General features: G+C 42.4%; 1 protein-coding gene across 11 annotated transcripts in view; it reads left to right on the plus strand.

The window, feature by feature from the left end:
• The first annotated feature begins 2,111 nt into the window (after positions 1–2,111).
• Positions 2,112–26,699, plus strand: part of adgrl2a (adhesion G protein-coupled receptor L2a) — a 90,732-nt gene continuing 66,144 nt past the window's right edge. For 5 of the 11 annotated variants that reach the window (XM_085433315.1, XM_085433316.1, XM_085433318.1 and 2 more), the window contains exons 1-2: positions 2,120–3,020; positions 21,479–21,663. In XM_085433315.1, coding sequence (XP_085289441.1) covers positions 21,588–21,663 — 76 coding nt within the window. In that variant the 5' untranslated portion in view covers positions 2,120–3,020; positions 21,479–21,587. Of the gene's footprint in view, positions 3,021–21,478; positions 21,664–26,699 lie in introns of all 11 variants that reach the window. The other 6 variants (XM_085433320.1, XM_085433321.1, XM_085433322.1 and 3 more) reach the window with 2 other exon arrangements.

Genomic DNA, 26,699 nt, shown 5'->3' on the forward strand with positions numbered 1-26,699 from the left:
GAACATGTCAGAGTCCTGGGAGACATTCTACATCTCTGTCAACCAAGTCATTAAGCGTGACTGGACAGTAAGGAGAAAAACTGCATCCTGTACTGAATTTGTCTGTTTTTGGTGCATATCAACAAAACCTGAATTTTTCTTCGTGGAAATGATTCCAGCTCTGATCCTTGCTTCTTCTTTGTTTTGGAGAGGTTATTAATAAAGCTGTTGTTTATGAAAAGATTCCCATGTGGAAGTCAGTCGGTGTCAAACAAATAGATTTCCATTAGGGATTTCTCAGGTATTTCAAACAAGTGTCCCAGCGACCGACTTAACCTGTTGCCTTATTTGATCGGGGAATACTTTAAATGCTTACATTTTGTGCTGTTATTTAGTATATAATTCAATATTAATATCTTCCCTAATCCCACTTTACATTCAGCAAAAGGACTAAAAATATGAGGACTGACATTACGAGTTGCCCTGTTTTCAAACCCAGGAGGGAATGAAATTCCTGCCACGTGCCAAAGGGACTCCAAAGGTTTTTCCATTATCTCAGAAAGTTTATTCCTCCAGGCCAGGAAAAGAACCGGTAGTTACTTATTTACTATGCTGCAAACACACATTAACATTTTCAGTTTTGGTTGATTAACAGTATATACTTGATATTTGAAAAGGCTTTGATAATTATGATGTTGTTTTTCACCTCGGCGTGTCTGGGTTGAGTAAGAGCCAGCAGGTATCATGCGCCATTTGGTGAGTGATTACGTGCAATAGTCTGCTACCTTTGCAGGATATGATTACATCACAGTTATTCATTAACAATTGCACATGAACAATTTATGCGCTGGTCAAGAAACTGACTGGGGATCATACGCCAGCAAGACTGTCATTAACAAACAAACAGAAAAATCCTATCTTTGCCTGTTTGTAATCTATAGTGCTGTGCATTTTACAATTCAGTGAACTGAGTACATTCATAATAATAATAATACAAGTCTAATGCCCTCTGTTGACAATCCGAGGAAACATATTCAAATGACTCCAAATGCAAAATGGCAGTTTAAGCTGTTGCAGCCAGAGAGACCACATGTGTTTTTAGTCCCAGCTTATGAATAAACATCTCTCCCAGATATGGATGCCTGTCACTGGATGACCTTTTATTACATCTGTTTTCTCTTTTTTTGTCCCTTGCAAAAACGGCCTGTATTATTATGTAAAATTATGCTTATGAAAACATAAGTCTGCCCCTCTCCTGCGTTCACCTTCACCTGGCAAGCATGACTCAACTTCACATTTCCCCATAGTGGGTGAAAGACAGCGGGCTTTTTTTATATTGAAGCCAGGTGTGTGCCTGCGCTCTACCTGATGTTTAACGGCATTCCTTAACCAGATTACAGCACGCTCCAAGTATTAGCAAGACTCAAATATAAACATAAAACAGCTGTGTTTATTTTTAGATATTGTGAAACCAAAAAGTGGCCCTAATAAAAAACACCAAATAACAGCTGTGCCGATAATTAGATTTTCAAACTTTCATAAATATATATATTTGTTTGTTTTAATAGGAAAAAAACATATATCAGAGCTCAGCTTCATTACAGAAAGAAATGCTGTGCACAATGAAGTATAATAATCTGCATTTCACCCACAGTGGAGTATAATGTAGAAAACCAATATAACATACTGCATGCAGTAAGGAGTGCCAGGGTCAAAGTCCCAGAAGACTGAAAAGAAATCCATTGACTGCTGAATGGTGTCATGAATCATGTAAAGGAAAAGAGGAGCGATGAAAAAAAAGAAGGGGGGAAAAATACATTCACGACTCTGAAGAGGTTCTTGATTTGAAAAACTGCTTGGCTCCGCACACGCTTGGCTCTACACACCAGCGGCAGCTTGACCACTGCTGCATGGGCCAGAGTGCTGTCCAAATGGGGCTGGTTTGAGCGAGGGAGAAAAAGGTCTGTGTGCACGTCCGTGTTCTTTTGATGCTTGGTAGTATTACAGTAGAATGACTCCACTGTCATTGGTTGAATAGGCCGGACTGCCTACTGTGACAGAATACGGGCCTCTCATACCCAAAAGGAAGGCAGTGTCGCTTCTTTAAGCAGAAAAAAAGTGGGGCCAAAAATGAAGGCGCTGCACTCGTAATAAAGCTTTACTTTCTGTATGATGCAGTGGAATAGCCCCTCTGTAGGAAAATAAGCTGAGAACAGTCCTGCCGGGCATGATGATAAGTTGATGAGGACAGTCTGTGATGCGTCTAGACTCCGAGCCGTGGTGGATCTAGAATCCATGTCAGGTTTTAGTGTAGACCTGCGCTCAGACAGCTCCTGCAGTCGGCAGCCTGGTATCAACTGCACTGGCGCTGTTCACTGGAAGCCCGCTCAGCGCTGCTTCCTCCAAGTGTCTCAACACTGTGAGCGGGATCTTTACCAGAGGCTAGCCGCTGAAACTTGCCCAGTCCCCACACAGTATCATTCAGGGGAGCCAGGAGAGCAGCACCGGCGGCGGCTACAGTAGCGGAGAGAGATCTTCGTCTTCTCCCCTCCACCAGACACTGAAAAGCCCCACTCTTGTCTGTCCCTCTCAGTCACTCAAGTCCTTGTTTTTTTGGTCCCCGAGCTTCGCTTCTCTTTGACTCTTGTTGTTACCGCTGCTGCTGCTGCTGCGTCGGGGAGTGAGGGCGCACGCACAGGGAGAGCCGAGACTGTATGAGCCGCTCAGAGGTGTGCATGAGGTGGCTGATGAGTTAGGACTGAGCTCAGAGCAACACCTTGCGTGCCATGGAAGTGTGCGCTCGGTGCAGGGGAATGTACGGGCAGAAAAGGAGACCTGCCGCTTGAAAGCCAGCCTCTGTCCCAGACAAGGCGAGCATGCCTGAGACCTGCAGACTCACTCTCTTCGCTGCAGAGGAGTTCACATCAGACTGCCTTTCCACAATCTGACATTTTTTAAACGAATCTTTTTTATACAGCTCACAGTTTCCTACTCACTGTCTTCAATCAAGCCCCGCGTGGCTACACTGCTTTTCGAGAAAGGTAAGAGTAGATTTTATTTTACCCCCCTCCTTCTGCGCATTAATACCATCAAAACTTATGAAACATCCAAACTGCAAACTAAGGTATAGTAACTTTTACCTTCTGCCTCGGTCACTTCTGAACCTGCGTTTCGAAACTTGTTTAGAAAACGACAGATGGCGAGTCAGATTTTGTGTCTGAGTCAGTTGTTTTAGGAAATTCGCATTATAATAGGCGCCATAAGTTTAACGAGACTAAAATAATAATAATGATGAATTTAAAAAAAACAGAGCAACACAGTCTGCAGTGGAGTACCGACGGGTGCCGTGGTTAATTGAAAAGTGCTTAATCAAAACATAAGCAGATGTGGATTGATTTGTTCGGCTGCCGAGTCTGAACGTCTGAATTGAAACAAATTTAAAGTGCGTGTGTGTGTTTGTGAACGTGTGTGTGTGGTAGGGGGGCTCGGCAGCGCAATTTCTATGAACCAGAACACGTAAAGCGTCATTTAATTGGGATTTATGCCTCCAAAGTTGAGGTGGAGTTTTGCTGGTGGTATTGGCCACTGAGGGTTTTTTAAATCCACTGATGGGTCTTGTTGCTTTGAATGGGGATTTACGCTGGAAGCTGTGACCTGAGAAGTGTTGTCTGCCTGTTTCTGGAGAGCATTCACGGGCTAATCCATTATAATTGGGGTTAGGCTATTTGTCCCAAAAAAAAAAAAAACGAAAGAAAGAAACAGACAGAAAATAATTCGAGCCTCAACTAGAGATGTAATAATTAGTTTTGCCTCAGAGCTAGCCTGTGAGGCAGTTGGCTCCGAGGGTGGAAGGTGACGTTGGAATGAAATGGTGAAATAAAAATAAAAGACGGGAGCATAAAAAATAGGAACTGATTTGGCTTGCTTACACTTAACTCAAACCCAGTGGGCGCAGAGTGGCAGTAAAAATTAGATCCTTTTACTGCGCATTTATTATTTAGGCCCACCGATTCCGAACGTGTCTTGTCAACCATGTGTTAAAGAGGAGGCGGGAGACGCGCACATGCGGTGCGGTGCGTGCCTCTCCTTTTGCTGGAGAAACACACAGCGGTCACCGCTGATGCATGGCTGCCTGGAGCGGAGCAGCAATCTTCAGTGATCGATCAGAGGATTGGGTTAAATTTAGCTCCAGCAGACTTCACATGCCCACAGTTTTTTTCTTCTTCATCTTCTTATCTTTTGGGGGGTTCAGGACTAACCTTAAGAAGGCGAGAGACAGACCTTCGAATTCCTGCCTGGAGTACTGTCCATAGATGTCCCTCATGTCTGTCTTTAATATATCTGCACAACACATTCTCACGTATACGTACTTGTCCATAGCGGGTTATAGAGTTAGAGTAAAAGAGGATTTTTTCCCCCCTTTTGCCTCATATATTCTTAGATAATTTTTCAAATGAGAAACAAAATAAACCTAATTGCAAAGTTATTGTTCATCTTCTCATATTCTCCACAAATCCATACTCTCAATAAAAAAGTGTTGAAATTTAAGGAATTTATAAGAAGCATGGCTGCTGCTCCCTGAATACTTTTTTTTTTTAGTATTGTGATGATGATTCCATTGCCTTGTACTTGTATTAAAAAAAAGGTAAAATTAGGCTAATGTGAGTGCAAATTCCAGCTGTTTGGAAGGAACATATTAGCATATCAAAGTGGTCCTTGCACAATTGAAGGAGTCATATATTCTGCCACTGGTTTTGGCTGATCCTGAAAGGCTTCAGAATGAGTGTGTGAGCTAGTAAAACTCAAGTTTCTTTCTCCATTCTTCTTGTGCACACGTCCCTCTGACATCTTGCATATAACATACGTGCCATGGCATCCTCACAGTGAGTCAGTTATAGTAAACAATGGGGGATGAAAATGACACGAAATTCAAAATGTATAAATGCTGGCGATGTTTGATTCTTGGTTAAAGTAGTAATAAAATTGTGTGATTTTGTGTGGGAGTCTGAAAAGAAATACAGGTCTATCTACACTCAGTGGAAATAATGTAATCTACCTGTGAATGCGTCCTAAAGAAGGAGACTGTCTTCTCAGATGTCGTTGCTTGATATCTTAAGCCCGGCTATTATGAGTAGTTTACCAGTATGAGAGCACCTTTTTCAGTCTGTAGCCTCGTTTGAATGGAAGTGCGTCCGGTTTCAAAGAACTGAAGCTGCTCTTGATGTGCCAGAGCCCCACATTGCCTCTATTCGCTTGCATGTTCGTCTCCACTGGCGGATCAATAGAGCCCGGCACACTCCTGTATGGGTCTGAGGGAGACATATCACTCCTTAGTAAACTTTGGTATACCACGCTGTCATAGAACGCAAGGCTCTCGAGCGAGTGTGAAAGGGCGAGTGGGTGTGAACACATCCAAATTTGCCACATTATGGACTCTAGCTCCATTTTCTGCTGGGATGGTCCCCTCCTCAGAACAGCAGCTGAGCTTTTTGGATATTTGACGTGTGGATTAAACAGAAATGACGCAGCCTTCATTGCCTGTCCAGATTTTTTCTAATATCCCAACAAGCCAGACTTGTTCCACTCTGGTTTTATTAAGGTAATTTGTTATCGATTTTATTCACTGTGAGCTTGCACATGCTGACCGGTGGTGGCATTTGCTCACTTTGCTTTGTGTCTCTCTGTCATGAGTGTGGATGTGAGCCTGCGATTGGCGAGCCACTACGACTGATTTAAAGGTTGCTTTGTGGCTGCATGGATAGCTTGTGCCAGCCTCGCACTGTCAGGATGCTCTTCGTTCGTGTGAGCCCATCTTTGCTGTCCTTCCTGCGCATCAGAGTCTTTAGCTAAGGAACAATGACCAATTTAAAAGTGTAGTTGTTGTTGCAAATGATGTGCTAGCTGCTCCACAGCATAATCCACCCCCCAAATAATAAAAGAAATGATGAAGGCTTTGAGTGTGTCAGCAGAAGAGGATTGCAGGGAGTTAGATTTACATCCCATTGCTTATTTGGCGTGTGAATTGTGGGTTTGTGTTTTCAGATGCAATCTTTTCTTTTGCCTTAACCACCTACATGGAGTCATACTGTGCGGATAACTGCTTGCCATTAAAGGGAATAAACAAGGCTGTAAAAGAAAGCTATGGCAAATTTGATGTAATGTGCAGGGCTTTGGTGGGCCAGTGTACCTCCCCTTTCATGACTGATTTTATTTTACGATTGGCAATCAGTAAAACGCTAGTGCGCTAGTGTGTTCCCCTCCCTGCCATTTTGTGAAACATTTGTTTCCACTTGCCAAAGGCCTCTGGTGCAGCGGGGGGATTCGGTGCCCCTGAAATGGCAGGTGAAACTTTCTGCTTGCCTAAATAATTTCCTAGCAGAACATTACTCTGGGAGTGGAAAGTAGGGCTCCATTCAAAGTCTGATGACAAGAAACAGCATGAGCGTTAGCCGATAGATGTCACGATGTCTGCACTGGCTAAGTGGCAGTCTCCCTTAGCTTATCTGGCATCTCTTTTTATGAAAGGTATTTGGAGATAAGGCCGTGCAAAGTGCAAAACTGGGTCATAAAATCTCCTTTTTTGTGTGTCCTCTGGTCACAAGATGACTGGGCGTAGCACGCCGTTCTGTTTGCCTTTTTTTACAATGTGTTCAAAACACTGCTCGTATTAGCAACGTGTGTTTAGGTCACTCAGAGAAGTGAAAGAAAATTCTGCCAAGAGATCACTGGGTGGAAATTTGATCAACAAATTGTGATTTTAAAAAAAAACATTTTTATATTAATCTCTAGAGGTATAAAAAGCGAGATTGCAAATAAATTATGGTTTTTTTTATTATTTAAAAATATTTTTTCTTAATTTTCAGACCTGACATTGTGGTTATTTTTGATGCTTTTATATATAAGTTGTTACATTTATTCCTATTGTAATTTGAAGAAGGTTGAAACACACACACACACTCACACACACACACACACTCACACACACACTCACACACAGTCTCATTTTTGTGCTATGTGAACAGGACTTGTCCTTATCTGTGCACAGCTGCAACACTATTTGGGAAAATATTCAATTTCAGTGTGACAGAGGAGAACTTGGGAGGCAAGGCTCTAAGCAAACAGCAGTTATTGCGGCTCTGCCATAGCAGCGGAGAGCAAGGCCTGGCTGGGAGAGAGGGGGGATCTGCGGACGTCTGCCAGGGGAAGGAGTAATGTCTCGGCTGGATTATAGGCGAGCGAAGCACATCCACATTTAAAAGCCCCTTTTCCAACAAGACAGGGCTCTTATTTAGGGATGGTGTGGGTAAACACAGCAGAGCAATATATTTCCTCCATATAGGCTGCTGTCCTTGACAATTGTGACTCATTGCAAGTAAGAAAAGTTGCTTCTTTATTTTTTTAACAATGGGATATGGATGTTCTCCAGTATATTCAAGCCGACATTCGAACGAACAAAAATGGTAAGTCGAGTTTGACATTTCAATATAATTTTACTCGTTTGAGTGGCAGCGCTTTTATTTGCGTTTGCTTCTGGGGCTGTATTTTAAATATACCAAATTATTTACGTACCTGTTTGTTGTTGACTGTTTAGCAGTCTAGTGAACCGGGACCCTCTTAAAGAAATCTGTAGGGAACAGAAACACTGAACTAAAACTAATACATATATATGTATATCTAAAAAAGCAGTAGTTGTTTCTCCAGTGGATGAAAAATGAGCGAAAAAGATGTGAGAATATTTGGTTTTAGAGTTCTTCTTAAGTGTTTGGATATTGATCTACTGGGAGATGATTCAGAAAACGATACACTGAAGCATTTTGGAATCCATCAAAAACACACAGCAGTGTTTCCAGTGTTAAAATACTCTAAAAAGTCAAAGTGACCTGCAGGTAGATCCACTCCCATAAACGGTGCACTTCCTTATTTGCAGCTAAAGTCCTGCCAAATACATGTTTTGTTCTGCTTTTTTTTTTACCGCCCCCGTCATTGCATATTTTATTCTATACGTTTATTTGTTTAGGCGGTGGTTTTCTTTCATGATATTTTATTTTACAGTATGTAGTTAGGGAGTGCAGAAGCTTTGTTCTTGTAACGTAGCTGCCAAGTCAGATGGAGTTGAGCGTCTGGTCTGGGAGTTTCAGAGGAATATCACAGGCATGGTAAGTTGCTAAAAACTAAGCTAATCAACAAAATAATTGTCTGTTCAATTGCTACCATGCCAGAGACATCAAACACAGCCGAGGTTGAAAAAACAATCAAATTATCTCTTAATGATTGCTCACGCTGACAGATGAGTGCTCGTGAGTCGGTTTTTGTTTGTAGGCGACATATGCGAGGAAGAAGGAAATTCTGCGGTCTCTCTCGCGCTCATAAATTCTGTGTACATTTTAATAATCTACATAGATATCCATCATCACCTGTAATGAAAACAATTTTATCTTATTATGTGGTTTTTGGCAGTGAAACAGAGAACTGTATTAGTCTATTAATTTCCTGCAGTGAATCATGAATCCTGCTGCTTTTATCCTCGCAGCACCCTCCATGTGTGGTCCACAAAAATGTTTCTATTTCCTCTCCAAACTAAAGTTTGGCCCCTATGCCGGCTCTCCCCTCCTCCTCACCCCCCCTCCCCGCCACACACCCTCCCTCTCTTTCTCTGTCTTTCTCTCTCTGCGTAGATAATGTCTCTGCAAATGATTTAACCGCCCTCGTTGAGGCTCCTTCCAGTAATTGAACAAGCAGAGACTGGGTGCTTTACAGGAAAACAATAGTCATATTATCTCAGATCTCTACTACTCTCAGATTCAACAAAACACAAGGTTGGACTGGACTTTGTGGACTGCTTCACATCTGAATTGAAGAAAAGAATCAGGTTTGCTTTCTCTTGTCCAACGGGAGAAAAAAAAAATGAAAAGGGCCGCGGGAAAATGGGTGCCATTACTTTACTCAGTGCATGTGGGCTAAAGTGCAGCCTCAGGTAGCGCTGCTAATAATTAGTCACAAATATGCTTTGATAAATGGTGATAATAAATCTCAAGGTGCCACTGGAATTATTATTGATATTTTTATTGTTATATTTATTATTATGCACATGGCTGAATATGAAAATGTGGCTGAAACCTCCACGTTTGAGCGTGATTGCTCCGGGTTGGTATTTGTTTTGCTTTTTGGCACAGCGAGGGGAGCTTTGATTGTGTTGCTGTGGAGCTGAATTGACCTTGTGTGTCAGAATGAGCTTTTTCTACGCCTTGTTTCATACGCAGCACTGTTAGGCTGAAATGGCCTTAGGAGGAGTTGTTCTTGACAGAGATGCATTGTTTCAGGCAGCCAATAAACCACTGCACTGAGTGGCTACATCTGTGAACCTCATCTTGACTACAGTGTGGGGCTAGCAACAACACGGCAACTGTCACGGCTGCACCTGCTGCTGTCTCAGTACAGAGCCTCCCTCTCTGTTACCCATAGAACCGCATCACTCTTTTCCCTGTGACAAGCCAGAGGCAATGGTCTCTGCGTAGGTCAACTGAGGAGAAGCTTCTTGGGAAAACATTTTGAAGGCAGAGGACAAAATGTCAGTCCTCCCCCCCAAAAAAGAGAGATGTTAAAATAAAGTTTCTGCCCCGAAGGCCGGGATTTGGTTCCGCTGGAGCTCGGCTATAAAATTCTGTAAGTCTATAAAACATAGAGGGGCTTGTTTAGTAAAACGTGCCCAACACTTGAGGGTCCATTTTTCAGCGCATTTGTCCAGCCACAGGAACGGTCTGGGATATGACAGCAAGCTGTCCCTCCATGATAATGTGAAGGATGAATGCAGATAAATGGAGCCGACTCTTCTGTACACACACGCCGCATGTTTGTGTATCGAGGCCATTCAGAAGATGATCTGATCAGCTACGAAGAGATTCAGGGGCATTAAAGGCTTTTAAATCTCATATGTACACATATTTGCCGCGCCGCTGTTAAAAGTCACAAAGCCGGGCTCTGGTGTGGAAATGCACGAGTAAAACTCAGGTTTGTGCGTTCACATTGCACGCTTCAGTGAGTACCTGAAAGAGAACGCAAGAAGCAAGAAAATATTTTGCAGAAAATGACTAGCGAATCGATTGTACATGATAACGCAGCCATCATGCTGTCTCAGAAACAAGATTATTGGAGGGGAACAATGCCGAGAGAATTTTCAGCCAGGAGAAGTGATGCAACGTGTCCACTTTCCTGCCAAATTGAACTTAGGGGTGTGAAAAGCAATGCAAGGATGTGAGGAATGGGTCTGACGTGCATGCAGACAGTGTGGGATTAACACAGGGAAAGATTGAGCGACAGTGGCCGGTGACTTCTCTTTACAGCTTTGCTTGTACAGCTGTGCCAGGCCTGGCATTCACTGCTGCCTGTTGGATCCAACTCCTCCTCTACTGCCGTGGGGGTGAGGTAATGAACATCTTAAATACTGCAGAGAAGTTGCTCCTGAATGTGTGTGTGTGTCGATGGAGACGTCAAATTATTCATGTATTTATAATGAAATTTGGAGTGCTTAATATTGACACCTCACTGCGTCTCTGTACTGATTTGATCTTTTTGGCATTTGCACAGGAAAAAGACATATACAGGCTGCCCTAATAATTCATCGTGCCTCCTTCTAAATGAGGTGTGAGGCAGCTCTGCTGGTGTGAATTCTGTTATAAATCACACATACCCTGACTGCTTTATCCATTAGAGCCACCGGTTTGTCTAATTCAGTCCACAGCAAACCGGTTTAAGTAATTAAGATGAGTGTGAGAACTGCAGCTTATACTTCACATCTGTTATGTTGTGACTGAGCAGGACATGCAGAAGCAGAAGAAATGCTATTAGTTGCACAACTGCAATAAAACTGAGGATGCTCACCGTATAGATTCCTTGCAATAAGCGCAAACAATAACAGCATGTAATAAATATTTAAGGCTAAAATTTCATTACCGGCCAAATGTCCAGTATCTCCGTAGGTGGCAAAAATGTTCTTCTTTGTTGTGTTATAATGCATTTTTTTAAGCTGCTACATTTTTACATATATTATTTTTGATTATTTCAGAAATTAAAATTGAACGATATTTGGATTTCTCTTTGTAGTTTAAGAGTTTTATCGCTTTGCTTATTTCTTAAATAACTTTAAAAATTAACAATAATTTGAGGTGTGTAAAAAGCAGCCTCGCAATGCTGTAACATATTTATTGCTCGATAAACAAAAAATTTTAAGGGTGTAATTTTAGTTTGTTCAAGAAAAAAAAATAGGTCAGGTTTTGTGTTTGGTGGATATTTCGTGTGTGTGTGTGTGTGTGTGTGTGTGTGTGTGTGTGTGGCATGAAAAGAGATAAATGAGGCCAAAAAATGCCATGACCTGCTAAGAAATAAACAGATAAGCCAAAGCAGGGAAAAAAGTAGTTTTATCTACTTTATAGCTGTGTTTTTGTACTGGGACCATTAAAGCGAACATGTGTTCACGTCCTTATAAATCACCCAGTGATAAAATGAAAGCAAGGTTAAATGATGACCAGACAGAAAGCTCTGAGCAAGCTCTACAAATTCTCAAGTACTGCATCTGTGCCCGGCAACACATGTTTCATTTTTAGCTTCAGCATCAGCAGCTGAACCAATGTGATGAGTGCTATTTTGTAGTAGTTGATGGAAATGGGGGAAAAAAGCTGTGTAAAGAGGACAGTCAAATGGGTGGGTGGGGGGGCAGAAACTGGTGCTTTTTTTTTTTTTTTTTTTGTCGTTGCAAAAAGTGGAGCCAGTGGCATTTCTGTCATTCATCAGCTCGAGCTGATTACTAGTGAGTCTGGAGTGAGCTGACAGGAAGTGGCTCCTGCAGCCATTACCATCAGCCCGGCCCGGGGGTAGGCAAGAAGCTTCAACTCCAAGGAGGCAGAGACGTGTCTAAAGAATGGAAAAGTTTCTCTGTGCTCCCTGAAAACATCTCTCTGGGTATCAGGGTGAGGTAGTAAATTTTGCCTAAATGTTTAGCTTGTTTTTATTTATGTTTTAAAGGTCTACCTAAGACGAACATTTGCTCTGTAAACGGTGGTGTTGAAATGTGGGTTCCAGACACCAAAGCTGAGCCTTAACAATCAGCGAGAGATGGTGAATGTTGCAGACGCTGCAACGCCTACTCGTTTTACAGTTTACTGCAAGGGCCAAAAAATAGAGACGAAAAAAAGGGATCTTTTATTCTCTCACCTGAAAAGGCTCGAGGCTCCCGTGGAAGCAGCGTGGAAAAAGCAGGATTGTGCAAGCATTACTTGGAGACGTTTTCTGAAAGTCACTGCCCATAAGACTTTCTCAGGTGCATGCTTGATATTTAAATGATAAGTGAATTCAGACACAATTCATACAACTGGAGCAGCAGCAGGCTCAAAAAATGCCAAATGTTGCTGCAGATGTTTTGGTGTAAAAAAACCCAGGAGGATGACATGTTAAATGTATTGATTTTATTCTGTAGTTACCTTTCATAACATTAAGTCCTCCATATACCCATTTGTTTTCAGTGTTAAAAAACATATACGAGTTACCCACAGTCAGTATTAGGTTGCACCTTCCAGTCTTTTCAAGCTTCCTGGATTTTCATGTTTTTGCAAAGAGCGATATTTAAAGAAAACACACAGAGCAAAAGGTTGCAAGCAGCATCTCTTATATTTAATGTGGAAATTCCAGAAAGTTTGCATGCTACACATTCGGCTGCATTTGAATTAATTTCATAAATACGTAACTGTTTCCTCTTTTGTAAATTCACCTCTTTCTCACCTCTCTTTCACATCCTTGGTATCCATGAAGATGAAATGCTGTTGCTAACAGGAACGGGTTCATCTTAGCTAGCCGCTTTAGTCGCATAAATCCTAACATTTCATCTGCGCGGCTCGCTTCATTATGTTTCTCCGAATGGTGCGTCTTGTTAAAAAAAAAAAGAAAAAAGAAAAACAGCGTCCATATTGGCGCTTGTTGTTCTTCAGAGGATAGTTTTCCTCCCCAGCAAGAGTCCTTGTCAAAGTGTTTTGCTCCTCTGCCACTGTGGGGACTTTGTGTTCTCACTCACTTCATATTCATAGTGAGTCTCATTCTTCTGTCATTCTTCTGTATAACTTAGAACTGTAGCAATTACACTTCAATGGATTACCTATGCAGACATGCAGAGATTAAAATCTTGGCTTCCTGCTACCTCAAACCGCGGTGGTTCAAAGCTACAACCTGCTCTGCAATCCGCTATCGTTTAGCAGAGCACAAAATTGGTCAACCTCTCATAGTTTGTTTGGGAATTTGAATCCCTTTGGTATTCAAAACAGGAGGACCTTATGACAGGGAGATAATTTCACAGTGAATGTTTTATCGCAGTCTGCTTGACAGTCTCCTGTATTTGTCTGCTCTCTCTCTCCTTGTGTCTTTGGATTCCCTGACTTTGGTCCAGTTATTCGAAGGAGAAAAAAAACAACAACAAAAGAAAGCCCTGTTTATCCCCCCCCCCCCCTTTTTTTTTTGTTATCACAAAGGAACAAACACATATTAAACATACACAAGGTGCAGAAGCAGTGATTGCTGTATCTGCTGTCCTACTGTGGGTGGCAGGGGACGATAACATAAGCCACCGATTCATTTACATATTTTTTCTTTATTCATGTCAAGCCCAAATCATGGTCAGTTGGGAAATGAGGAACATTGGTGAAAAGAGATGTTTTCGCCCATAATGAAGATTTTTTTATCCTCCTGTGGCCTGCCACGTGTTTAAATTCGGGCAAAGTGCAACAGCAGCAGCGCCGCTCTTACGTCAACTGCACGCAAGTTTTCTTTAATCATCCAAACTGCAGTTGAAACTTTTCCACCTATTTTTAAAAAAATCGAATCTCTCTCTCAGTCTCAAAGAAGGCTGATCCATTGTACAGTGAGCAGGCGGGAGCGAGAACCTATAACACCTTAGTTATTAAAATTGGGGGAGATGGAACGAGCCAATCTTGGCTTGTTTGCATCACAATCCCCCTCGCGCTGCTGATGTTATGCAAATGAGGACGGTAGAGAAAGCTCAGCCCCAAAACTGTCCTCTCCCTTTCACAGCTGAAGGTGGGCAGAGGGCAAGGAGTAGTGACACTGGAACTGCACGAGGAAATCTAATGAAGCAGCCTCCCCAAAAATTCAAAGCAACCCAAATTACTCGCTTATGTCGTGCTGCTGTGTATAAATGCCATATTAGATGCTTTTTTTCTTTAAAAAAACTAACTATGTAGTCTCACCCCTTTTTCACTCTTTTAATGAAAATATGTTTCATGTTATTGTGCAGCAGAGTGTGTAAAACATTCATTTGTGAGCGGCAGCAAAATGCCTTTTAGACATTTTCTGTATCTTTAAAAAAAGGCCAATATACATTCATCGGTTTAAAAAGCACCGTTACCTGTCACGGCAGTACTGAGTGAAGATTTAGGGCTGACAAGTGATTGCATTCAGGAAAGACTACACCCACTTCTTTTGTCTAAGCTTCCTGACGAGACACAGCGCTATACCTTGTTTAGCTTGACATACGCCGCTCCCCCTGTCTGACAAAGGCATTCATGCCATCTTTTAGATTGGAAATAGATTCGGCAGTAGTGGGATAGAAATGCGCTCGGATGAAGTACGCTACTGTACATCCACTGCTGAAATCATTCGTACAGTATTGCTTCTCTTCCTGTTTAGCTGATGACTGAGATGATGCAGTGGCCCTTTTGGCTTTGGCTTTGTCCTTCCCCTGAGCCACAGAAAGGTTAAAAGCATTAATTAGACATTAAGCATAGTGCCTCTAATCTGAAAGAATTAACATTCTTCAAAAATATATACATTTCCACAGTAACACAATAACTAGTTTTACAGGATTTGATGCAATTTTTGCCAATTTTTGTCTCTGATGCATCAACAAATACAGAGAAATTGTATTAGGGGCACTGCAGTGAGCTGAGTCTAGGTAAAAGCTCCTATTAAGACATTGTTAAACATAAAAGCCACAAAGGAGAAGATGATGCAGACTGTCCGGAATGTAAATTCAGCGTATGCCAAGTATTTACTTAATGACATATCTGTCAGTCGAGGTGCACTGAAAACATTCCTTCGTTTTTCAGTTTCTCTGCTTCTCGTCGCCTAGACGAAAAAAAGTCGCAAATAAGTGTCTTATTTTCACGCTCACGCTGCTCCATTGAAAACGCGTCTCTCACAAGTCGTCGTCTCTGTTACTTTCTTCGTGTTTTGTGTTGCTGCCCACTGCCTTAAAAATTAATCATCCTGCTTAATAACGCCTCACGATCACAGTGCATTATTGATGGTGAGTCCTTAATAGAAGGATGAAGCGAAGGTTTTACCCATTCAGCTGCTCCGTTTGGAGGGGGGCAGAGGATCACAAAAGCTGCTTACTGGTGCATATCCGTGTAAATACGGCGCAGACTAAAAACCAGGCCTTGCGCTTCCAAAAGGTCTTGGTCCCTCTTTTGCAAACAGCCATGTTGTTTTAGATGAGAGGTGACTCATATGTAGAAAAAAAGGTTGTGTGTAGCGGACGTTAACCCAACTTTTATGCTGTCCTGATGTGCTCTCGGGGCGTCAACCCTGCAAAGTATTTATGCGCACACACTAATTGGATCAGGTTTCTCAACAGGGGACTATATACTACATATTGCATGCATTCTCTGTATTTCAAGGTGAATCACACCTTGTCAAGGACTTATTGGACTTGATTGGCAGGTACTATCACCATGAGATGCCCATATAATGGCAGGGCTCACTTACCTGACCTGCCTATTTATCTTGCTGTATTAATGTCAGCCTATTAATTCCTAAGCGGAGGAACATTTGGCAAAGACACCGTTTAACAGCCCTGGCTGAATCATTCTTATCTCTGCAGACCTGAAAGGAATAGTTTTGTGCTATCAGCAAGTGGAAATGACATTTTGAAATTTCATTCGAGATAATCCACTTCACTTCCCAGTAAAACATCAAAATTAGAACAAAAAAAATGTATGGGACCCGTATTAAAACTTTGTTACCGTGGCAAATCACCTGCCTATAATCCATGTGGACAGACAGGTGTAGGTATCTTTCAGCGCTAATAGGATTTTTCTTGCATTGCTAAAGTGATTATGAGGCTATGGATTTAATATATATTCAAGCAGAGGGGGCGATAACACTAAGTGCCTAGAAATGCAGAGGAAAAGTGCCACGTTGAAACATATCGTATGTTGACATTCTTAAATCAGGAAATCTTTCCTGATAAACGCGGCGCTTCTCGACATGTAAAACTACGGCAGACCAGAAATACTTTTTTGTTTTGTTTTTCATATTGTCAAGTAAAACATCGAAGGAGGGAAATGAAAATAAAACAATGCTGTCTTTTCTTTCTCCTAGACAATCCATTTATTTTTGAATGTATTGAAGTGCTGGAGTGTTTCAGGGCTTAGCTCATGATTGCTTTATTTAGTAGCCATATGTCCTAACCAGTGGGGAGTACCCTAATCGATTAATTGAGTGGCTCATAAAAATGATGAATGGTGCAAACACTAAGAGCAGTGAGCATGACAAGTACCACGCTTATGTCACGCTCTGCTCCTCTTGCATGCTGCTGCCTTTTCCGTGCAGTGTGGCTTGCATCAGAGCCGGCTAATGATTCGTTTAATCCAAATGTTGTGATCAACAAATTCAAAAAACAGTTGGTTTTATGTGCTCTCAGATGATGAAATGCACAAGATAATACATGAAAGTTTCAAGTAAGCTAGCCTCCCACAGACAGTGTGACTAAAAGTCCTAGCAGTCCTAATCACGACATCTCCAGCTATGTTACTATGCAGAGTAATAATAAAATGAAAATAATCTTCCATGCAATTTTTCTCCGCCCTTATCCTTTGCGCTCCCTGCTCCATTAACCATCTCTGCTGCTGAGGAGTCCTGTCGCGCAGCATGCGTGTTTGACCCGGTATTTCACTGGCTCGGCTCGTGTCAGGGTCGGGTCTCGTGTTCGTGGCACCAGCAGTCGCACGGCGTTTGGTCGGGTGTCGCTCGGCTCCTCTGGTCCTGTTCTGCTCTCAATCATTCCCTCAGCAGAGAGGTCAGCCTTGATTCCTTCCTGGCCTATATCCGACTCAGTGGGGGGCTCCAGACTCATCTGCTCACCAGCCCAATCTCTACGCTTGCAAAATGTACATTTCAGCAGTGTCAAAGCAGGGACACAGTCACTTTTGAGAAGACATTTCTTCCAGATTTGAGACTTGAGTATTTTCTGACTGAGCCCCATGTTTCAGGTTTTTTGGAGAAACAGATAACAGGGTTCTTATAGTGCGTATGAATTAATATATGAGGATAGTTTTGGGAAAGCCCAATAGAAACCAAATGTGTTTCCCTGCATTCAACATGTGGTGGTCTGTTGATTCTGATTTCCATTTCAGTGAATATCTGGCCCTGCGTTTCCCTTCTTTTGCATCCCTGTGATGTTCGGTGACAATTAACATCCCAACTCTTTCTCGAGGTTTGTTGAAAGCTCAGGGGCTAATTCAAGGGTCAAGCAAGACTTGCAAGCTGTCAGTCTCTCATTGTAACTCGTGTCCCACTCCCCCACTCAGGTTCTTTATTCCGGCTCCCCCTCCATTCTCCCAGACCTCGTTTTGTAGAATGGCCCAACTCTTCTTCTATTCTCCTGTGGCCCTCTAACAGCTATAGAGGGACAACCAGGAGCTTTGTCTAAGAAGCCCAGCATTCTTTCACATCTGCCTCTTGTTTTCAGACCCCCACTGCATTTAAATTTCAAACTGTCCTTTTCAATCAATCCTCTCTCCCTCCCTTCTAATAACCCCCTTCCTCCCAGTCACTAAGCCCTTTTATTTCTTTTTTTCCTAAGAGGACCAACTGCTCCTGCAATTCCTAATTTTGTCACACAGTTGTTGATTATAAAGCATTCTGTTGTATTGCCCGTATATCAAGCACACATATGTTTAAAGCCTCTGGGCTCACGCCCCTGTGGCTTCTACATTTTTCAGAGTACTTAAACATCTGTCTGCAGTGGCTTCACGTTTAGCCCAAGCACTGCGATGCTTGTTGACATTTTAGCAATCTGTGCTTAAAAATCACAGAAGACCGCTACGGTCATGCGTTTCGTGAAGTCGAAGGACCCGCGTCGACAGCGGCGCTCGTCATCTGTGCATCTCTGCGTATCGAGTCCAAACTTCAAGCACGACGCAGCGGCGGCGTTATAGAGATGCTCAAACCTGCTCTGAGATCACACCGGAGTCGAGGGCTATTTGAGAAAATGGTCAAAATGAGATCACCGGCAGTTTCCGTTACAAGGCGAAGAGAGGGAAAAGAAACCCCCAGCTGAGAGGGGAGACCTCAGCCTGTTTAATGAGGAGAACGGCAGTCTGCAGTCTTCCTGCAGCCTGCGCCTTTGGTGTCTCAGCATGTTAAGCACTCACAGCATGATACAAAATATATTAAAGTATAGGACTGTTATCGTCGATTTACAGAACATCCGTCCCCGTGTACCGCGGATCTACAGTCGTCCTTTTTTTTCTTTTCCTTTTGTGGCAGGGGATCTACGCTTCCTTCAAGGCAAAGTGTTTAAAGGCATCCCGTCTTTGTCTTAGCATTCTGACACAGGGCGTGTGAGCGCGCTGCCTCCCTTTTTTTACACTAAGCAATGATGACAAGGAAGGAAGAATAAATCATATTGAGACCAGCCTGTTTACATACACAAACAGCCTCAGCCATGAAGAAGACACGCATCCACCAAAATGCATGTTTTAACCTATTTTGACCATAACGTTTGGCATAAAGTGTCGACTCGAGCTATAACAGTTTAGTTAGACCTGATTTGGCTTAAACGATCACTCGATAGGTTTGTTGGTGCATCAGCTAATAAAGCAACTGTAAAGGGGAAAAATGACTACTTCACCATGGGAAGCCAATAGACCGGTTATCGAAACGAACACGTTAAGTAGGTCACAGCGTCTTGTCAAGGATGTAAGCTGAGCAGGACTAGTGCACATACATCCAGTAGCTTCTGTTTCCCCAGTCTGGTGCGCACACAGAGTGAACCTGGTGCAAAGTGAGGCTACATTTGTTGACAATGGCATGTGATGACAAGAGCGGAAGCTAATTTTTAACAGATTTCGTTTTTTCCAGCTAACGCCTCCAGGGTTAGAGCCTGAATGAATGCCGCCTTCTCCACGTGCAGATATTCCTCTTGAACTATATTTTGCTGTTAAACGCTAAAACACAAGAGTAAATAATGAATGATCCTGTTAAGGAGCCTAATTTTGTTAAACTGTTCATTTCATCTGAGTGTTCATACTGTATTAGTTTTAAGGACTGATTACCATCATCCACCGCTCAACACACGTAGATGTCTTTTGGCAAAAGTGGACAAACCAGTAGCCGATGAGGCTAAGATGAAGCTAATATGGTCACTATCCACCAGCTTTATTGTTAGACGATCAGCTCAAGAGCTGATTACGCCGTACGTTTGGACCTTGACTTTACAGGCTGATTATGTGTCGCCACTCACCTGATAAATTGAATTGGTGCCACGTGGACTGAAGAAAAAAAAGGGTCAGAGTTTTATTGGAATCCAACATGTTTGATCAACTTTCATTTGTTAAGCCTCATGACTGCATATTATTCCATTGAAACTAAATACCTGGTGGCTGTGTGTGTTCTGCTCCTGTTAACCTCTTTTAAATGGCTCTAAAATTAGAGGTCTCAGGTGAGGCACAATGTCATACTAGATGAGCTGATTATGGCAGGTTTAATTATAACTTTGTTGGCTAATGTGTGTGCTCTGCATGTTTTCTCGGTGATAAATTATTACACTGTCTGAGAACTCAGACAAAATAGATCAAAGACCTTTCGGGCCGCGGATATTCTCCAGTGTGGAGGAGGCAGCTGAAGATGAGTTTTGCAGCTCTGACTGTACATGACAAACAAAATTCCTCACGGTCTTTTCTTGTTAGCTGCAAGTATAACGGATAACATCCAGTCCTTTGAATATTAACTAACAATTGCAGGCTGAAGACTCGGAAAGAAAAAAATGGAACTGTGTTTTTGAATGTGCTAAAAAAGAAAAAAACTGTTTCTAATGGGGTCCTATGAGCCTTGTTGCCAGAGTGATGCCATATCCCATGGTGAATGTGCTAATGGTCCATGGGAGTGAGAGGATTGAGCTTAGCCCAGCAGTGTAAACACACAGACAAAAGGGAGCCGTTAGTTCTGTGAAACGCATGCCTGGGCGCGCAGGTAGGCATTAGGTTTCACCCTACACAGCTTCAACGCTGTATCTGTGGCGGGGAGGAGGCCATTTGCTTTTGTAGCGAAAGAGAGCAAAACAAACATTCAGACTCGTACAACAGAGACAGGTATGGATGGGCTGGGGAGACAGGAATTTTGGTTTGGAGAGATGTAAGGGACTGGGGGGGGGGGACTGGAGAGATAAGGTGGTTTGTGGTCAGTCACAACACAGAGAAGTGACCATTTGCTTGGTAGTGTTTGTTTGTTTGTCTGGGGGTCATAAAATATCACTCAAACAGAAGTAGAGCTCCGCTTGGATACAAGTGAGATTCCAGTAGTGCATCCCCGGCCAAAAGTAGCTTCATTACTGCTACATTTTTACGTAAAATGCGTGTTGCTGATCGTTTCGTTACGTGTGCAACCTTCCTAAAAATAACCGGATGTGAAAACAGCTCCCATATGTAAGAAAACCACCTCTGAAATGGACAATAACAACAATGACAATGCAAAGCAAGCTGCACGGAAAGCTTTTTGGCTGATGCTATCCGGGCTATTATCATTAATATTTCTAGCACTAAATGTTACTGTCATTTACGTTAGCATTTCCACCACGTGGCTGTAGCGTTTTACTCCGTGTCAGGACGCGCTGCAGCTCTTACAACAGAGCTTTTACTCGGTCAGCGAGATGCTTTTGGTGTTATAAAGGTGCTACGTTTTAGCACATCAAAGTGATGTCACGTGAGACAGTGGCCCAAAAAAAAGGGATTTTAAAGGGGTTTAAACAATGTTCAAAAGGCATAAATGTGTTCTGTGGAACAGGAACAGAAAATACAAGTTGACACAGTTTTGATAAGGTTAGCATCGCTAAAGGTCTTGAGAAGGTAGAAGGTGGACAGGGCGGGATCCGTCTTTTTGATCACGGTGCTGATCCCACTCAGCCCCCCCTCGGCTTACACACACACACAACGATTCACCCCCCCCCTCCCTGCTGGGGAAATAGTTAGCATTGAGCTGCCATCAAGGGATTTCCCTTTGCAGGATTATTGAACTTCTGGGCTTATTTTAGTGGCTTGCATGGGGTTTGTGGCATTTCACAGTTGTCACATTTCTGCAGCGGGATGTATATGCAGCATCAAGTGCCTTGTGACATGAGTGTTACAGGATGAATTCCACTGTGAAGTCACACAAGGACAGAGCTCGCACGTTGAATTATTATCACTGCTGAAGGGAATGTCTTTTTTTGTGTTCTCTGCAGGTTAGAGGATCAATGATGAGCATCTCTGAGACCACTTGGCTTGGACTTTTCTAATCAGAACCTGTTAGTCACAACACAAATCTGCCACACAACATCAACACCTGGCACCATGTCTTGCTCCCTGTGGAAACTACCCACTTTCTGCTGGTTTCTCATCACTCTAGCCCAAGTACACTCCACAGAGGGTAAGTAGCTCCTCTTGCTTTCGTCAAAAACATACTGCTAGTTTTTTTTTGATAGCGTCTTTTGAAAAAGTGTGTTGTTGTTTTTTTTCAGGCTCACATAAAAAACGTATTTTTTTAATGCTATTGTTTTCTACTGCATATAGCATAAGCAGTTACATTGTGGCTGAAGCCAAATCTGCTCTCTGGGTGCAGCCACTGCTTGTGTAAGTAATGCAGCTTGGAGGACAGTGGGCACAGGCGGATGGGGGATAATCTTGAGTGGTTTCATTAGTTGGTAAATTGTGATTTGTCTGAGATTTTCTGCTTGAAAGCGTCAGTTGTTCCCAGTGGCATCAGAGCTGGATCCATTTTTAAATTCCTCACTAAAATGTTCTGTCTCATGGCAGGCAGGCACACAGATTTCACACCTCAAAAAATATAAAGCTTGAATGTGTTTTAATCATACTGCATTAAGTTTTGATTAAATCACTCTCCGCTGTATCGTAATTACAAGATTTATGCGTCCAAGCCTTATCTCATAAACTGTATCCTCTACTTATTAGTGTTTAATCGCAAGACTAGAGGTACTTTACTTTAGACGTTTGATTATTGGATTTAAAATAAAGCGAGGTTGGCATCTTTTTCGTGCAGTATAAGATGAGTCTTTACAGATTTTGCTTCACTGCTGCCAACTGTTTTAAGATCTCGCCAACTGTTCGCTATACCTGCTTTATTACTTCTTAAAAAACTTAATAATGTAGGATTACTCATTCAAGTTTTCAAGGTAATGATTTCTCAAGATTCATTTACACTGTAGCAGGTCACACTGGCACGATGTGCTTTACCATATGGTCTTCTCATGTATCACCTGGGTTCAATTTGATCTTTCATATAAGAAATGTGAAACCGTATGGGAAACAGTCGGGGAAACGATTGCACTGTCTTTACATGCACGCACATACAAATCTATATGTTTTCCTCAAATATTGGCACTTTACTAAACCCCAATTCTGAACCTCGGGCAAAGAGCAATTACGAGACTCGTGTATATACACGTTAATCTATTTAGGAAAACCTCAGAGGTTTTCCTATCCATGTTGCGTTGCCTCTGGTGTTTACCGGGTGCTCCACAAAATTCAGTCAGCAGGGTTTGCAATAAATCTTGTCGATAGACTAATGGTTTTTTAAGACACATCTGCTGCAACAGTGCGAAGGAGTGAACTGCATGTGCTGCGTGAGTCCACTCTGGCAGAAGAGACAGACATGACGATGTGTCCAGAATCGGGGAGGAGAACGGGTTCAAAAACACATAAATAGCCCCGTTTATTAATAACATGGCACTTGTCATTCACCTTTTTCCTCTTGCTGGATAGCCTCCTCCCCGAGCCCCCCACCCACCTTCTCCTTTTTCCCATCTCAGCCCAGAAACAGTTCATTACAAACAATATCCTCAAGTAAACATGCTTCATTAAACTGCGTCTACCCCTAATATCTTTTTAATGCATTTTTATAATTGAATTAAATGGGTTAGTGCAGTGCTGTAAATAGTTTAAAGTTAGTTTTCCAGTTTTTCTTTTTTGTTGTATCTAAAGAAAGACTCATACACACAGCCAATACCGATACTGACCATCTGTCTCATGCCTTCACTTTTTCTTCATGAATATCTGTATTTGCTGGGCTCATTTCTTCCCCGTATTTTCTTTTCCCTTCACATCCTCATCTCTCAAAATTGCACCCTCCTCAGCCTATTCTGCAGCATTAATTTCCAAAATTGATTTGTTACATACGTTTCAGACAGTACTGCACAAAAGGCCACACGGGCGTCGTTACGACATAGATACTACGATCACTCACGATGATATGAGACCAGTGCTGGTTACAGTATAGACTTACTTTTTTATTTTCTGCTCTCCGTCTATAATTTAGCTTCACCTTTGTTAAAGAGACATCAGGTGAAAATAATTTAGCATAAGAACTACTCAATCCATTAAGACAGTTCTAAAGGAGAGCGACTGGAAAAAGTGGGAAAAGAATTAAGAAGGAAAGACTTGACAAAAATATCTTGGCCTCTGGTGAATCAATTTTGACCTTTTGAATTCCCCCTAAATTCATGGAAGTGAAATACTGAAGTGTGGGAATGCCCTTTTAAAACAGAAAGAGCCCACAGACACCAGCAGCACCGGTTTCAGCTTATAGGTGAGCGTCAGGCTTCACACATTAATATTCACAATGCTCTACGCATGTTTTGCCTTCCACTAATTAATTATGTTTACAGTCTTTAATTTACCTTGTGAAACAGAGCGAGGGCGATCTAAACACAGTGATTAATAGCGTTCATTTCATCTGTCTACCTATGTTTCTGTCTGTCTGTGCATCAGCACAACAATCACGCTCACAGTGGTCTTCTGTAAAGCAGTGGGTTTATTTCCTTTTGTCCCATTGGCTTTCCCTGTGGATATCACCATGACAACCAACCTAAAATGAGGCGAAGGTGTAATTTACAAAGTAATAATATTTTTTTGCAAAAAAACAAAAAAAAAAAACAGTCGTGATTTACCCCTGCAATACATGATTAAATTGGCTCACATATCTTTCAAAATAATTTAGTGAATTCTGGTGGGGTTGAAAGGATTTGTATGTATCAGCGACAGAATAACAATTCCCACCCAGCTCAGCCACACGCTCTCGTCGAAGTTTTCCCGATGATTGTTGGAATTACGCGGGGCCGAACCGAAGAGCAGGGATTCAGTTTTAGAAATGCGATATTAGGGTGAAAGTTGCGACACACTCGCCTGTCCCTACGCTGCTCTTCCTGCACCATTGTTGGTTTGAAATTATTATCAACACTTAATCAGGAAATTCCCTATCCTGGGAGCTTTTTGGGAAGTTTGTTTAATTTAATTGTCACAGTTTCACAGTGTACGGATGTTACTGTGTGAGTGATCATGTTTTGCAGATGTATAAGCAAACATAAGAAAAACTATCCCAAGTAGGCAAAAGTGGCAAACAAGCTTGAGAATTCCTGTTTCTGTCACAGACCCTGAAACCACACTAGTTTCTCCTCGATGCTTAAAATGTTCAAAGTACTTGAGATTTCTCAAGGGCAGCAAGAAAGGGCCTGTTATTGTACCACGTGAAATGAAAAGAGAAGGGTTTTAAAAGCTGTCACACCAAAGTCTGTGGAGAGAAATAATCAAGGTGTTTTGAAAATATAAAGGCTAGAAGTAAAAGCCTGCAGCATAATGTGAACCAGGACCTGCAAGGGCAGGACCCGGCTCCTCCCAGTGCTCTGGCACCACCTATTTGACCCATTTAGCCTTTTCTTGTAACCATAAAAGCCTGTTTTATAACTTCATTAAGATGGCAGGCTGCTATCTTGTTATTTTCCACGTTGTTCTCTTTTTTTGTTCTCTATTTTCTGCTCCAGCGTCTTACTGACCAGCATTAGGGCAAGAAGATAAGAAGATAACTATCTAACAGGTAAATCCAATCAGGTAAACTATAAATCCTGTTATCATAAGCCCGGTCTTTAAAGGCACACACACTGTATCTCAGACTAATCGTTAGCCGTTCATTCTGCCCAGCGCCAGGTGCCTCTTTCTTAGTTGTCTTAAAAATAAAAAGAGAACACTGTTAGATGAGTAAACCATTTTTTTCGCTTTTTGAATACTCGTTTGTGTCGGTTGTGTCCGTGGAAAAAGAATAGCACCCCGCTGCGTCGCCATGCTCCAGTCCCCTGATCACTTAATTTGGCATTTAGCTATGAGCCAGCCTTTGAAAACATTGGCCCATACCTAATTTGTTAACAGAGACAAATCAGTTGTTGCATAATTACTTTCTGAAATGCTAAGTTTTCATACTTTCCAATTTGCTTATTGTTGAAGCAAAACGGTAAAGGCTAAAGGGCTGGATTTTTAAAATTCCCTTTTATCTCGTGTGTCTAAACCAACCTCTGTTGGTTTTGTCTTTCTACCTCCTGTGTGATGTCATCCTGGTTGTTTGTGGAATCTGGCTCCCCGCGGAGCCAGGCAGGCGTGGGGCCTGTGTACGAAGGCCCACCATGCTGTCATGTCTCTTTCATCGCCAGCCAGGCTTGGCCAATAAGGAGATAAGGAGACAATGACTGGGAGAGCAAGCAGTGGCAAGGTGTAACCTCAGCCCCCGGGTCTCCTCCCTGCCGAGTACTTCAAATCCTCATTAGGATTTTCAGCAAAGGAAGGAGGGATTTTCTGGATTAGGGCTTTGTCACAGCTGGCTCCAGGTTGGTGTTTGTCATGCACAAGCATGGTGAAGCGCTGACATCTTGGCACTCTCCTTTCTCCCACCCAAACACTGATATTCCCTTCACCTGGCTACTGAGGCAGTTTAAGGATGTTCCACTAACCCAAAATCTATGACTGCTAACTCGTTGCCCTTGCTAAAGGTTTTTAACAGCTTCCTAGTAGCCTGCGCTCGTGGATTTGGACTGCCGCGTCAGCATTCTTCTTAATGGCTATTTATGCGGAGATAACCTTGGAAAGCATCATTAGTTTGTTGTTTGCTGTCACCATCCATAAGTCGTGCCCAGATCTGGGGCCGCGACACAGATGCGGCAGCTCAAACAGCAGATACGATGCCGTGTCAGTCATGGCGGAGATGCTAAAGTGTCTTTCATAAAGCATTTTGCCCCCAGATTTCTCACGCATTTCCACAAGGTTTCTATGGTCATTTTTTCTTTCTTTCTAAACCGAAGCAAAGAGTTTCCTGTTGCAAATACGGTTACTGCTTTAATTAAGCCACGAGTGTTCCAGTCCTGTGCTACAAAACAACAAGACTGTGTTTCCTCATGTGTTGCTCAACCTCTAACATGGTCTTTAATTGGGTTTCAGGCCTGTCTGAGAGAGTGGTTCAGCATGACAGAGCCTCAGACTTAGTGTGAAACCTACCTTGTCCCATCATTCTCCAGGCTGATCTGTCTGGATAACGGGAATTCACACGGGTCCCACGAGCCCTCTGCTCGGTCGTATCTCAGGCACCCTTAGATTAGTCATTTACCCACATGTCCCTGTCTGTCTTCA

Source organism: Copadichromis virginalis, linkage group LG15 (genome assembly GCF_057382275.1).
Source record: "Copadichromis virginalis isolate Kocher_CV1m ecotype Utaka linkage group LG15, C_Virginalis_male_GT1.1, whole genome shotgun sequence".
Taxonomy (NCBI): Eukaryota; Metazoa; Chordata; class Actinopteri; order Cichliformes; family Cichlidae; genus Copadichromis; species Copadichromis virginalis.